The 15,469-nt window shown below is 40.4% G+C and overlaps 1 protein-coding gene across 1 annotated transcript; it reads right to left on the bottom strand.

Annotated features, from left to right (window-relative positions):
* Nucleotides 1-3,944: 3,944 nt before the first annotated feature.
* Nucleotides 3,945-14,882, bottom strand: LOC145453599 (carboxypeptidase B-like). Its single transcript, XM_080331565.1, has 9 exons — nucleotides 14,755-14,882; nucleotides 14,221-14,296; nucleotides 13,914-14,156; nucleotides 13,107-13,310; nucleotides 12,947-13,045; nucleotides 5,402-5,492; nucleotides 4,821-5,026; nucleotides 4,378-4,462; nucleotides 3,945-4,314 (listed from the first exon to the last, which is right to left on the bottom strand). Exons 1-9 carry the CDS (start codon nucleotides 14,829-14,831, stop codon nucleotides 4,121-4,123), a joined length of 1,275 nt encoding a protein of 424 aa, XP_080187691.1. The 5' UTR covers nucleotides 14,832-14,882; the 3' UTR covers nucleotides 3,945-4,120.
* Between the last annotated feature and the right edge of the window lie 587 nt (nucleotides 14,883-15,469).

The raw sequence follows: 15,469 nt of genomic DNA, 5'->3' as shown, positions 1-15,469 counted from the left end.
TCGACTTGGACTCGAGTCATTGTGCATGACTCGAACCAAGTCGTATGACTCGAGACTCAGACGGCCAAGACCGACGTTTTATTGAAATCTCGAGGAATAGTACAGTAATCAAACTGTTGGGATTTCGTCTATTGGTACTGGTACTTGAAAACACGTCCAGAAACTGCTAAAAATGACGAAAATTAGTATTTTATAAATGCGAACCATTCGATATCACCAAACAGAGTCATAAAAAGTGGATTTAACAAGCCTTTAACTGTAAACTGGGAAGTCAACATAATGACTTGGACTCGACTCGAGTCATAATACCATGACTCGGACTCGAACCTCTGCTCGGTGACTTGGACTCGGACTTGACTCAGTGGTGAATTGAAAATGACTCGACTTGACTCGAGTCAAAACCATAAAACTGAGATTGACTTGTGACTCGGAGCCTTGTGACTTGGTTACAACCCTGTTCCAACCATTCCATATCGATATACGTCGGCTGCACCAGGTGGCAATTGTCCGTAGGCTCATACAATATGTTTTTTGTGAAGTATTTACTCCATTATCGCATAATTTTACAACTTAAAAAAAAACACTATTTATTTTAAAGGCCATTTTTAAAACACTGTTTAAAACATGTTTTAAGCAAAGTGTTTTAAAACACCGTTTGTTTTAAATGCAACCCTACATATGCCCGATCGTCGGTTGTCCCCGAAGTCATGTCTACGTTTCAAGACACATAACAATGTGCTTCAATCATATGATTATTTAAAACACATATAGTCCTTACATATTACGTCTGTTGCTGTCGACGTCGACCCACACTCGTAGTATATCCCGTGTATCGCTTCGATGGCTTCACTCATCATTGTACCGGTGTTATACTCAGAGGTGGTCAGTAACGAAGTACTCCTACATTTACGAAGTACTCAAAGTAGTTTTCCTCTACTTCTGGACTTACTCAAGTACATCCAGCTTTTTGCTATTTCTACTACGTAAAGTTTTGTTATATACTTACTTACTTTTCGCTATTTTCAGTTTGTCAAGTATAAGTACCGGTAGGTTAATCCTCCAAGTCTAATAAGGAAGATAGTCTGACGAATTTCGTGGCTGTTTTCACGGCGTACCAAAAATTAATTCTATTAAAAATCAAGTTCAAAATTTTCGCTGCGCTTCGCGCTTAGTAGATTTGGAGTGAGAATTATGTTTTCACGAAAGTATCGGTGAATATAATTTAGGTTCCATTCACACCGCATTGTCACGCATATCAAATATTTCATCACAGTAAATGTGGCCCACCATAACGTTTGAAACTACCGTTTCGCAATCTAGCAATTAACTATCATATCGTAATCTAGCACCCCATGGCGTGTCCTAATCTGGAAAAGTGGACTCAGATATTTTTGAGCGTTAGACCTGATTTGGCGGACCCCCGCTGAAACTATTTGGACAAAAGTCATGAAATATATTTTCCGCTTTTCAGAAATAGTATTTGTGTTTCTCCTTCAATTCCGAGTATCATACTTTGAGTTCTAATTAGTTATCTTGTCTGCAGAACATACATGTTGAAGTATAAAAGCAAGTGTAGTATAGTAATGCCTCTATTTTCCGAAAATAAAGCCACACGATAAGATATATTTACGATCCACCATATTTTTCATTAACGTATACTAATCGCGCAGTGTTAAAACCGTATCAGATAGGCTACAACTTCTTCGTATTTCTATTCGACTAAACTAGGGACCTTATAATATGGGGGAAGGTGCCAGGGGGAGGGTGCTAGGGGAGGGAGTCACATTTCCATATCAATACTATTTTTCGCATCCCATGTGTCGGGCGAACGTTTATTCTGTCGAACATTGAAACGTCCTGGGCCATAAATTCTGACATTAGCAAGCATCTGTTGGATAATCCCGTTTGTGCGAAAAATTATTGAGACGACAGATTTCGCGTCGTTCCGACTTTGATTCATTATCTGCGGTGTGTTAGTCGATAGAATATACGAATAAATCTTGCATTGATTTCCTGATGTTGACTGTGGATTATTATAAATTTCGATTTTTGCAGACAGACCGAGGTGTTGAATGCCTATGCCGCTGTAAGCCAGTCTGGCATGATGATGGGTCTATGTACATTTGTACAATAGGGGTGGTTTTTATGCTGTCGGAAGAGTATAGAAAGTCAATTTATACTCCCTGAATTTCTAATTTCGTACTGTAAGATGTCCAAATATGAGCAATGAACATTCTACCCTGTATAGCAGGGTGTATCGACCATTGATTGATTTCTTGAGGACGACTAAAAACTAGGGATGGTGTGAACGTGAGGTTCACGTTCGTGTTCTGTGTGTGAACCTCAGAAATTTAGAGGTTCACGTTCACAAACGAACCTTGGTAGGTTCTGGACTGCGAACCTTTTTCATAGATTACCATTTTTCCCGTCATTATAACATCTTTCGTTGAAATTCTTTGCATTTCAACTTCGCACCATTCTATGCATGGCGCTGGCAGCATAAAAATAACCATCACCCAACGGGCATGCACCCGCCAATCTCAAATATTTTACTTGCTTTGTTACAAAAGTTTGCTCGAAATATCTAGCTTTCCGTTTGTGGATATTTAGTGACTCTCTGCTGTGAGTTTGACCCGCAATCACACAACATCAATAGCATCAGTAGCATGTATAGGTATAATTGGCGAATGATGCTTATTCAACCAATCAATGAAATTGATGTCGTTGTCTAAAGTAAAAATCTAGCAGGCGTATCGGGTCAATCTTGATTTCATATGTTTATTGTGTCATAAAAAAAAACCGTCCGATTGAGGTGTTGGCTACTGCTGTATAAATTGTTAATGGGGTAATATCGGTAGCAAGTACAGAAACCCGTTTTACACTCCGCTCAATATCAACCAAAGCAATACTCAGACGCCGAATACATTGTACGGGCTGGCCTAGACAGTTGAGGCGTATATTTCCTCGCAAGTCCTCGTCGAAATTGTTGGCAAAGCGACGAAAGATATTGATTTCATGAGACTATATTATATCATTTGATTGCCCCAGTTGATACATTTGTCGTCGTTTAAAACGTCAATATGTACTTCAGCATTGTGGCAATATGTGGTCAATAATATAAGCTATCACTTCACTGAAATGTAGGGCTGGAATCAGCAATATGACGTCACGTGACGTCATGAGGTTCACGTTCGCGTTCACACAGAACCTTTCAAAATGGTTCGCGTTCACACGAACCTGAACCTTTCAGAGGTTCACACCATCCCTACTAAAAACCCTATTCCAACAACATCAATTTTTCTCGCATGCATATATAGTCTGCATCATGCATGGTTTTCGAAACGACGCATACTATATAGGGAAACATGACTAACGTCGACACCCACTACACATGAAATCGAGGATGGAAGTAACCTTTTGATGCCCCATTTGCAATAACATTCACCTACAGCGAATGGATGAAATGGCTGATTCCCACTCATTCACGTATTCACGGATTATCTTGGATTCTTGTCCCTACGTGTAGCCCCAGTCTTTGGAACGTGGAATTACCGAACCGCGCGGCAATCACACATTGTGCGAGAGTTAGAACTGCATGAAGTGTCCATGTGCAATTGTGCAACCGTTACAGTTATTTCCTGTAATTGCCCTCTCCGAAACAAATGTTGAACACCCCAGGCCGATATTTCCACGATAAATGTCGAGTGCTAAAAAGTAACAAAATGGGTCATTTCATTGTTGTCTGTTCTCACAAAACCACTCGCTAAGACACTACCAACCGTACGGGCATCCAAAGCAGCAATTTCACAGGCATTTTAGTAGTGATAGAATGCGTATAGATGTCCTGAAATTTTAGATCAGGTTGGATAGCGTGATGCCTATGAAAGTCAACGTTCTATCGATAAATTGGTTATATACTGAATTCAAATGATTACACAAATGCATGCATTCACTTGTTCAGAATATAATATCAGCTCTGCTATATGTCATGCGAACAGCGCAAATCGATTGAAAGACAATAGGTTTGTCGAACAGTCGTCGCTAATAGTAAACGAAACTTGCATAGGCTACTTATGATGCATAACATAAACATAAACAGTTATAGGTTATATCGTCGAGGTCATGGGTTGAAATCATCGACGACGAAGTTCTTGAGTACTTCTAACCCGGCAAGAAACTCTTCTCCATTAGGAATGATCTGATCCGCGGGAAGAAGAAACCCATATTGTCCGAGGTCACGGAGCTCAAACGTATAGCTCATCTTGACCCCTGCTTCATCATATGTCCAATCATCAGTTGCTCCCGAAGTCACATCTACATTTCATTTTCATAACAGTGTGCTTTAAGCTAAATAAATAAAATAAATTGTGTCCTTACATATGCCTTCTGCGGCAGGTCCCCAAGTGTAGTACATCCCATGAACCGCTTCGATCGCCTCACTCATCATTCTCCCGGTATCATTCTGTGTTACAAATGGTAGCAAAATTATGGAGAGATCGATTTAGCAACGAAATCAAGTCATGTGTGAAACCATATCAAACATGAGCATATATGCGCTGTAGAGTTTTTAGAATTCCCTCCCATTTGGTATCAGTGAAAATTCGACCCGAAGATGAATACGTTGCGGCTACTGTATAGAAACCAACCCTAAATACTACACGTGTAGCTGGAACAGGTTACTAGGAAATCAAATCTGAATAAAGGTATCACAGCAGTCTTTGTATCTTGATAACTTATACTTCACTCACATATACAGGTCGGCGATTATATACTATGATATCGCGGCTATAGACAGAGTACAGACTAATTAATGATCTTACCAGTATCTGATCGTCAGGCGTCAGTTGCGTGGACCATCCGTATGGATACAGAATTAGTTGCGTGTACGAATGAGTTGTAACGTACGCGCTGATATTTCCAAATCCGAAACTAAGAATGAGGTCTGCCAAGTTCCTCACTTCACTCTCAGAAGCCGGAGTCGGTCCGTGGTAGGTGTACGAGCATGGAAGAGGGGACGCTCCATCTTCTACACATAAGGAAAGTATTCCTTTTTAATGTGTTGCAATGCAGTAAACATGTAACAAACTATTCCCATCTATCTGAACTCACGCGTGAATAGAAGTGAATTTCCTCTGGCTAGACGTTACAATAACAACTTAAACATCTATAAAAGTGTTAATGCACGCAATTATCAGTGGTGGCCAGTAACGAATTCCGTCTATTTTTCCTGAATACGAAAGTATGTTTTGCCTATACTTGTAGGCCTACTACTCACACAAGTTTTACACATTTTCCAACAACCAGGATGTCAACCACAAGTCGCAGTCATCAGCCTATACACAATGCACCTTTTGCAGGGACTTCAACGAACTCGCGACGATAAGATTGAATAATATCGAACCTGACCAATGCGAGTCCCAATTGCGATTGCCATCAACACCTCTGCAAAGGCTGCTTGCCCCGGTGCTCACCGTTTTCCTCCAAAGTCGATCCTGAAACATTAACTCCGTACATCAGTGGAGGACATAGTCTCATGACTAGTATGATTTTGATGTCTAATATAAATAACGGAAGCTTTTGAGTTGAAGATGATAATTTTTTAGTTTTTCACCTTAAAAACTTTTTTTTACAAAATTTTGACATCGTGTATGTAAATTAGGTATTTTCGCAAATAATATTAGAATTGTACTACTTATCTACATTTCTAGTTGGAATTGTCTGTCCTTACGAAGTAATTTGACCAGATCAAACATTTTTGACTTGAATACTGACAACTTTTTAACGTAATCGGAACCTATGAACAATTCCAGTAGTTACATCACGCATTATGCTGGAAATAATTAAAATTTGTGGCAGTTCAAGGAAAGATACTTTACTACATTCTCGGGTAGAATGTGTCTGTCCTTACTAAGTAGCTTGTCAGGAACGGAGTAAAAACGTTCAGCAGCAGCAGTTGCTGGCTGGCAACACTGAAGTTGTGCGTACACCGCTGGTGACACACCGTGTTGGTTCATTCCGACATTCCGACAATGTTGTCTACATCAATTTTTATTATCATGCGCTTCTTGAGATAAGAACCAACGCCCACGCAGTCCTGGTTCAGTTCGGGTATCGCGGTACGTTGAGCGTAACACCATGTCAACCTATTTGTTTCATTTGACCGTTGATGATTCACAATGAGCCGGCAATGGGTCGTCTACAACGGTAGGCCTAAAAATCGGCTACAAGATGTAAAATTTCAAATTATAAGTTCACGGAAAGTGCAAATATTTATGATCAGGGTTGCCATACCGTCCTTATTTCTAAGATTTGTCCTCATTTTGAAGGTCCACGTCTTAGAAAACTCATCTGTCCTTATTTCTAAGAAATGTCCTTATTTTCGACTTGCGTCCTTATTTTGTCTTATTTTCAACCACTACAGAACTTCGATCGTTTTCCTCTGGTATCTGTGTTGCATAATATTCTAAAATTATGCTTTTGCGTCGAGATTCTATGACATCATAAATGAAAGAACTCTCGTGACGTCCACAATATAAGATTTGACTTCTAGGTGGTAAAGCTAGGGCAGAGATATAGCAGTTTCGTCTGTACCAAGCTACCGCAGCGGACGTCATTTTAGCAGTAAACAGCAGTACCAGGTTGCTGCTGTTTAGTCTACAGTAGAATAAGCTGTGGGGAAGGCAACATTTACTGCGCAGTAAAAAAAGGCGCAGTGCAGCCGGCACTTGGGTTAAAAAGTAGTAAAGCCATAAATCATTGATAAATTTATTTGTATTTTGTGATACGATTGTTGATATACTATGTTCCTTCCAATTCTGTACTAGTTGCTGACGATTACCCCTGACGAGTGTCAGCCGAAAATATTCGAGTATATTTCAATATGAATATAGCATACTATTCAATTATGATAAATTTATCTAAATTATATTGCACACATAGTTTTTCACAAGTCGTTCAGCACCAATGATCACAGATTACAAGGCAGCTGCTGGTGATGGTCTGGGCATTCCATAACACCAGCAATCATTCCTCACCAACGATTGCACATTGCAATGGTTCAAAGCAATATTCCCCGATTCCAACATCGCAAAGAAGTTTGCTTCGGTCAGGACCAAGACTACACGCATTGTTACTGGAGTTCTTGCTCCATACGCTCAAAAATGATTTTGTCTAAACTTGGTGCACGGCCTTTTCTCATCTTGGTTGACGCCTCTAATCACAACGAGGTGAAGAAGTTTGGTGTATCACCCTATGGTGGCCCAAGACCAACGTTTTTTGAGTTGGGGAGGGGGGCTGACAAAGTGCTGTTTCGGCGCTGCGTAAAGGTAAATATAGACCTGAGCTGTCGTGAGATCCATGAAGCACTTTCTAATAACAAAGAGTTGCTGGAGCAGATTGTTTCTGGCGAAAAGTATGGAATGCCTTATGCCACGGCTCGTATAATTACAAAGTATGCACAAAAACGCTTTTTGATGCTAATCTTATTTTCGACTGTCCTTATTTTTGGGTCCATGTCGATGGAAACCCTGTTTATGATACTAACGAATGTAGGTTGCAAAACATTTTGACTTAACACTACAATTTTGAGAAAATTTTGACCTTTTCAGTGATTTTATTTCAAAATGTAATACACAAATAACTATAAAAGAAATGCATAGTAGAATAAGGCAATACAGGTAAGCATTGGGTGTTGCTGTTGCATAAGATGTCATTCATCTTTCGTTTAGCGGTGGCTTGGTCAGTAAGTATTGTCTGAATATTTCATTGTTTACGGTTGATTTCAGGAAAAATGTCAATAACATTGCCTTAAGTATTATAGGTTCTACGGGAACTAGTTAAGTGCAAAATCGCTTAAATATTGCGTTATGCATATTAATTCGGGATTAGCGTTTGTGCGCGCGTGGTCGATTTCAATTTTTCATCAGGTCTGCTTCGCGTTCGCTTCACGCCCTTTCACCCTCTATCCCATTGTCTTCTTACTGGTTTGTGTAATTTTCTTCTGATTTCGTCGGTTTTTGAATTGATATCTTCGGCATATTCATTGTTAATGTCAAGCGTTTTTTTCCATTCCCATATTTCGCATTTCATTTTCATGAAGGTTGTAATCGCAATGTGTTTGTGCGGCCCCTCGTAGGTGTTTTTGAGGATTTCTTCCGTAGAAGCGTTGATGTCGGTTTGCAGGGAGTCCTCGAGGTCGGATCTGACAAGGTAGAATAAATTTTTGTAAATTGGGCATGTCGTGAAGATATGATGTAGGGTTTCATGGCTGCTTTTGCAGAATTTGCAGTTGTTTTTTAGTTCTGCATTTTTCCTCCTCGTCCATTTCGCTTCGTTCTTTCTTGCGCCTGTAAAATATGCTTCATTGTTAATACGATATGATATTACTCTTTGGTGATTGGTTATGTTGTGCTTGATGGTGTCGTTGTAGAGCCATATTTCTTTCCAGCATGTGTCTTCTTGATCACCGTGTTGCGTTTTTCTTCGTATTAGTGAAGCATATATCTCTTTTTGAGTCAGGTCGTAGGTCGGCGTCTCTTCGTTTTCGAGTGAGTCGTATATGCGTTTCTCCTCGGTCCATTTGCGCGTTGGCATTTGTCTGTGAGGAAAGAGGTTGTTGTAGAGTGATTTATTTATTGACCTCACCTTGGTCCCCAGGTTGTGAATGGCCTCGGCATGCCATATTTCCTCGGGTGTTTCGAGTTTTGCTATTTCCTGTAGGCGCTTTGCATTTCTGGCGTTGATCGTTGTCGTTATGTGAGGCATTCCTATTCCTCCATATTCTTTTGGCCTTATCAGTGTGTTCCTTGATTTTTGTTCCAGGTTTTCAGGGCTCCATAGGATGTTGTATAGGATCCTTTCCATCTGCTTTGATTGTTTTTCAGTTATCTGTAAATTGTAATAGACGTAAGTTATCTTGGATAGCATGTATGCTTTTATTGCCTGAATTTTTCCAATCCATGTCAGTTTTTTTGCTTTGATGCTCCTTGCACTCGATTCCAGCTTTTTTATCAATTCATCATGGTTCTTTTCAACGTCATAGTCGCCATGGTAGATTCCCAGAATCTTGATTGTTGGTTTCATTAGCACAGCGTGTCGGGAATTTTGGAGGATTTCTCTCGACTTGTTGTTGAGGGGGAGAATTTCTGTTTTTTCAAGGTTGATATCTTGACCAGTTGTTTTGAGGTATATGTCATATTCGCCGAGCGTTGCTGTTATTGCGCGTATAGACCCTATATATAGAGTGACATCGTCTGCAAATTGGTCTATTTTCTTGGTGATTCCCCCAATTCTCAGTCCGTCAATATCTGGGTTTGCAATTAGCCTCTGAGCTAATGGGTCGGCACTTATTGCATATAGTGTCATGCTTAGGGGGCATCCTTGTCTGATTCCCCTTGTGCATCGTATTTTTGCTATTTCTAGCCCGTTGATTTCAATTGCAGCAGTTGGGTTTGCATATATAGCTGCGATGGTGTTAAAAGTCTCTCTTGTTAGCGGTAGTTTGGCCAGGATTTTCATCAACATTTGTTGATTTACTTTGTCAAACGCTTTCCTCGCATCGACAGTCATTATGTAAGCCTCTTTGCAATTTGATTTATAGTAGTTCTTAATAGCGTTCACATTGTCATGAATCGTGTTCATGTAGCGTCCAGGGACTCCGGCTTTTTGCGATTTGCTTATGGATGATTCAATTTCTTTAGTTAGTCGATTGTTGAGTATTTTAGCCATGATTTTATAGTCACTATTGAGAATCGAGATTGGTCGCCAGTTTTCTAGTGTCTTTTTATCCTTTCCCTTATGGATTAGTATTATTTTTGCTGCCTCCCAGCTTTCCGGCATGTTGTTAAATAGAATCGCGTTATTTATCAATTGAGTAAGCCTCCTACCAATGATTTTCCAGAACGTGGTGTAGAATTCACTAGTAATGCCGTCTCTTCCCGGACTTTTGTCCTTTTTCATGGTGCTCAGCACATTCCAGACCTCTTGTTGATATATGGGTTCCGCTTTCGGTTCCTCTGAGTTGGTATGCTGTGTAGTTGACCAGGTGCATGGTGCGAGATAGTCCTCCTGAGAGCGTTGTATGCTTGATTGGGGTTCTGTCCACAGTTCTAGATAGAATTGCTCGATCTGGTTAGCAATGTCATCAGGATTATTAATTATCTTGCCATCGTTTGCGCGCAGTTCTTTTATGTCAGTTCTTCGTTTTCTTCCTTTAAATTGTGCCCAGAACTGCCTTGTGGAGCATTTTTCCCCTTCAAATGTGTCAATCCTGGTTAGCATTCTTAGCTTCCCCTTTGCACGTTCATATCGTATGGATGGGTCTGGTTGTTTGTCCCTTAGGATTTGGTATCTTTTACTAACGTTTCCAATTTTAGTTTTTAGAGCATCCCACCAGGTGGTAATTGATTCATATGATTCGGTCTTGGAGTTTTCTGTTTCAATCAGGTTTTTCATAATGTCACGGTAAGTTTCATCTTTCAGGAGGTCGTTGTTACACTTCCAATTCTGCCTATGCCACCTGGTTTGTTTTTCAAAGACTAGTGTTGCAGTAGGGCTTAGATGGTCGGCAACGTAATTGTTCTCATGTCCCACATGTACGACCTGATCGATGAGTTCATATGTCATATAAATTCTATCGATTCTGCTTCCGCCATATTTCGTTATATGAGTGTATTCTTCTGCTCCGTGGCGTTTATGTCTGAAGATGTCCACCATACCAGCATCTTCTATCGACTTTTCAAACTGTTTAGCTTCGCTTGTACTAGTAAACTTTCGTTTGGCTTTAACATCTTTATGATCAGTCACAAAATTGAAGTCGCCTCCAATTACAATAGGGGTGTCAATTCTATCGAGCTCTCGGTCCAGTGCGTTTAACAATTTGATTCTATTTTTTATGGCGGCTGGCGTATTCCCGGAAGGAGCGTAGACATTGATTACTTCAACAGGGCACTGGTCCATTTCTATTATTATACTTTGGAGCCTATTCTCAACGGGAGTAGAATGTTTCAAGATTTTACCTTTGTGGTCTTTATTTACCATTATTGCAGTTCCGTCGAATTGTCTTGTGTAATTTGTGTTGTTGAAGAATATCTTGAATCCCAGTCTTTCAGCCCAGTCCATTATATCCGGTTTATTAATTCTGTGCGTCTCTTGTAAGAGGAGTATGTCCATATTTGATCGTTGAATGTAGTTTTTTATGTCCTCAAGTCTATTTTGTATTCCGTTTGCGTTTAGGGTTGAAATCTTCATTTATGACGGTGTGCTGGAGCAGTTTGACAAGTGATCTGACAGCTCTGTTTCTTCACACTCTTTTTTACTTATCTTGTACGTTATTGTTTCTTCACTACTTTTTGGGTCTCTCTGTCGTTTGTTGGGTTCCGACATGAGAGAGTCCTGTTCAATTGCAGTTTCATTCAACGGGTCCAGTGGCTTGTATTCATCCGAGTCATATTCTATATCTGCACCTACTATTTCAACGATATGAGGTGAGATAGGCGTGTCCATTACTACTTCGTTTTCTTCAGGACTTTTGTCAGTTGAGGCTGGTATGTTTGTGGTAGATAGGGTCTTGTTGGATACCACATTTTTTATTTCGACTGCCAATTTGTTTGGCTTTCCTGGTCTTTGATGTTTGGGTTCGTTTCTGCCTTTTGATTTTGACTTGTTTGATGAGTTTTGGGCTTTTGGTGATTTTGTTGGAGTTCCAGTTCGTTCGAACCAGTTGTCATTCTCTTCCTCAGAGTCATGTGCATCGCTCTCGCCATTTTCTGGCAGTTCACTTATTGCATCAAATTGGTTACTTAGTACAATGTTTTGCATTACTGTTTTCAGTTGGTTATTTCCACTGTGACCACTTCTTGCACCTTTTTTACTTCCCACACTTTCTTGAGCATCTGTATATGTAGCGTCTTTTCTGTTTCTTAGTATGATATCCTGATGGACTTCTTTGAGAGTAGGTCTACTGTTTTTGGCCTGGCTAGTTTCTGTGTTTTTGTTGTTCACCAGGTTTTTTGTCGGGCAGTCTCTCTTGTAGTGATCTTCTGCGCTGCATATGTAGCATTTTCGGCTGTAGGTGTCCTCAGCTGTTTTTATTGGACACGTATATCCGTCTACTATGAGCGATCTTGGCAAGTTATCCTTGTTAAAGTCTTCGATCCATACGTTTGTGAAACCATTGTACAGATTGGTATTTTTCCTCAGCACCCGAGTCGCGTTCACAAAGGTGCCCATGTCGTAATTGGCTATTTCCTCCTTTAATGACTTTACGGTTGATTCGGTTGGTATGCCCCTTACTATCAGGTGGGTTGCTGGTAGTCTAGGTAGTTCCAGCTTTATGTCTTCGAATTGCTGTTTGCTTTGGTTTTGATGCAGCATGTTGTACACGACATCTCTATTGTTTTGGCCCTTCTTTTGGATTTTGAGCGTCATTATCCATGTTCCTTTTCGAATCTCATATAGTGCTTCGAATTTTTCTTTATATTCATTAGTTATAGGGTTTTCGGTGATTTGTTCCCATATCCGTTCGAAGGTAATATCGTCGGGACCTTTCACAAAGAATGATCTTGGCCGACTGTGGTCATAGATCGGCTGCTTTCTTGGTTTCCTAGCAGCAGTTGCGTAACTTTGCTCTTCCATATTTGTATGCATATCCATTTAGTTCAGCGTGTATATCCAAAATATACTCCAGGTTCGGTGGGTCTCGCCCTGTCCGATATATGTATATATATCCACAATATTCCGTATTTTGCGTAATCCGGGGGCGACGCCCGAGACCGCCTGTCCAGCGCTTTCTCGCGCGCGTAAATCTTCTCTCTTCCAGACTATCACAGCTATAGTTTATACTACTGCTAGTGTTAACCTTACTACCTCAATCGAGATTCCCCACTGACCTTTTTGACATGTAAAAAAAATCGCCCTACTCATGACTCATAAAGAGCTGTACTCTAACCCCATTCCACGTTTCGTCATATCCGTCAATATTGATCATAGGAACAAAATACCAGTCCGCTTCATCCATCATGTGCGAGTACGTGGGATTCTGTAGCATCTACACCAGAGAAAACGAGATTCAATGGGCTGTTGCAATACTGACAAGTTCAATGGTATACCTCTTTGAATATAAATAGCAACGACGCCGTACTGATCCACTCTCTGCAATGGATGAGCGCATCGACGAATATGATTGGCTTAGGATCGGACGATGTTTTTTTGAATTCCAGTACGTACATGGGTCGCCCTTCGTATGTTACGCCATATTGGCGCTTCGTAGCGAAGGGGTATTCCGAATCAACCATATCAATCCATTCGTAAATCTAGGAAATGATGGTATGTTATGGTTAATATGGTAGTATACCTTAACGGCAGTAATAATGATTCGTTTTGGGCAGTAAGAGTCGACATTCTCGAGTACTGAAATTGCATGACCCTTTCCACTTATAGTTCTTCCACCGACGAGAAGTACAGTTCCACACTAGTGTGAGCAATGAGCATCTAAACCTCTATTGGTTGTAGGCTATTACATCATCCATAACATATAAAGCTACACACTTAATGATATTTCTATGGCTGTGCGTTGATCACAACTTCAATGAAATGGTATGGTCGAAAAAATATCAGAATAACTTTATATGGCGAAGAACTGATATTATTTTATCTGTGGTCGTATATAGAAGGTGTATTTGAACCAACCCGCTCAGTCACTCACCCATTCTCCTGTAGCATAGTAATGAATGTAATTCAATCCGAAACCTAATACCTGATTCAGTATCCTATCAAGTACTCGATTAAGCCTACCCCTACTTAACAGCCGACAGCTGCATATTTGAGAAGAAAAGTATAGTAAATTTTACTTCCCATATTGGGAATAGCTCTGGGCCTACGCCGATGATCTTCTTAGAAGTGGCAATCATTCAAACCTCATCAACTGTGTGATAGACGCTGTAATCAAAGCTGGAAACATCTCTGGTTGCCGATCTCTCGCGCGGCTTTTCGTAGGCAGATTTATGATCGTCAAGAAGGGCTTGTACGTCTTCGATGTACACTTTGTAGTCAGTGATCCCTTCCCGCGAAAGGAAATCTCTGATATCACCCGCCTTCTTCGCGGGTACAAGAAAATCTACAGGCCGCCCGATTGCAGACGGGTCCTTCCAGAAATCCAACTGAAAGAAGGCAAATAAATTGGTATAACTCAAGGCCACGCCTGGTGCTCGGTACCGAGCTTACTTCAAACAACGCTCCAATCTTTTTGATTTTACCAATGATGTCAAGTGTAGGAGGGGTAATTCTCCATACCTGCGCACTGAAATAACGAGAAGCGGGATGTATAGCTGTGATACATATCAAAATGACTATAATTTTCCACGAAAAACAGAAATATCATTATGCGATGTAGGCCTACTATGGCCATAAAACGCCATCTCTAGTTTGCATGAAGTTATGCCGATTGTCGATACAATTGGTTAAGCTAACCCGCCATTACAGTTGAATAATTATTATCACTACCATATTATCAGATTTAAGATCACGAATCCGCAACATAACTGTGAAAGGGTTCATTTTTAGTAGACGCTCGCGAAGAACTAAAATCATCGCTCAACTCGCCCGAATTCGATTGCCAGTTACCGAATTCCTTCTCAGTTCTCATCGTCAGAAAATTGTAACCACGATGAATTTTAAAACTATTTAGGCGTGACGTACAACCGTACTATAGCCGATTATTATGTAATACTAATAACTACAATTTCACACTTTACTCACCCTTCGTATGAAGTCGGGACAGTTGAAGGTGACACCGCCACAACAACCAGGCTAAGAAGCAGATATAGCGACCTCATCTTTACCTATAACTATAGTAAGCAGAACATAATTTAATGTAGACACCGTATCAATGCACATTATTTATGTTAGAAATTAGTCCATGTCCGAGTATGACTTTCGCCACAATATTCGACCCTCTTATCAAGCTGCTTTAGATTTCTGCTAGTCTGTTGCAATTCCTAGAAAATACCCGACGGTACAGGCATGACCAGCGTGTTTGGACTTAGCAAACTGGGCGCAGCATATACGTCAGTATTCTATGATGACTGCAATTAGGACGTATGCCAAATATTTACAGGACAGTAATTTATTCCCCACTGAGTCAATACAACCAGCATTACAACACAAAATAAATTCGCGAACTGATGCGGGGTTTTGATAAGAGGAGATTGGCGCATTCGCCCCCCAAAAGTCTACTGCGCAGTATTATAGAGTGATGTGACTGTCGTCAGCTAGATTGTGAGGAGACGTTGTAACTGTGATGTTGCAATGCATTGACCTCTTGTTTATCTTGAACACCAAAAGGCTAGGAATGACATTTTATTTGCCGAGAGTCAGTTGCCGTATTTGCCGTTATCAAGTCATGATAGGCGTTACTCAAATATACTACACTCAACTCGAAGCTCAATATGCGACTCGCATTCCAATCATCCAA

The sequence above is a fragment of the Botryllus schlosseri genome, chromosome 13 (assembly GCF_051294905.1).
Source record: "Botryllus schlosseri isolate E-star chromosome 13, Bs_hap1, whole genome shotgun sequence".
Lineage (NCBI taxonomy): Eukaryota > Metazoa > Chordata > Ascidiacea > Stolidobranchia > Styelidae > Botryllus > Botryllus schlosseri.
Note: the sequence above shows the minus strand (reverse complement) of the source record. Positions and strands in the feature narration are given on the sequence as shown.

What these genes read in the sequence shown, in the direction of transcription:
- LOC145453599 (XM_080331565.1), bottom strand. Translation starts at nt 14,831, where the DNA reads ATGAGGTCGCTATATCTGCTTCTTAGCCTGGTTGTTGTGGCGGTGTCA. An exon ending in TCTATCACACAGTTGATGAG is followed by an intron (nt 13,311 to 13,913) that starts GTTTGAATGATT and finishes ATCATTTCCTAG; the next exon opens with ATTTACGAATGGATTGATAT. An exon ending in TGCTATTTATATTCAAAGAG is followed by an intron (nt 13,046 to 13,106) that starts GTATACCATTGA and finishes TCTCTGGTGTAG; the next exon opens with ATGCTACAGAATCCCACGTA.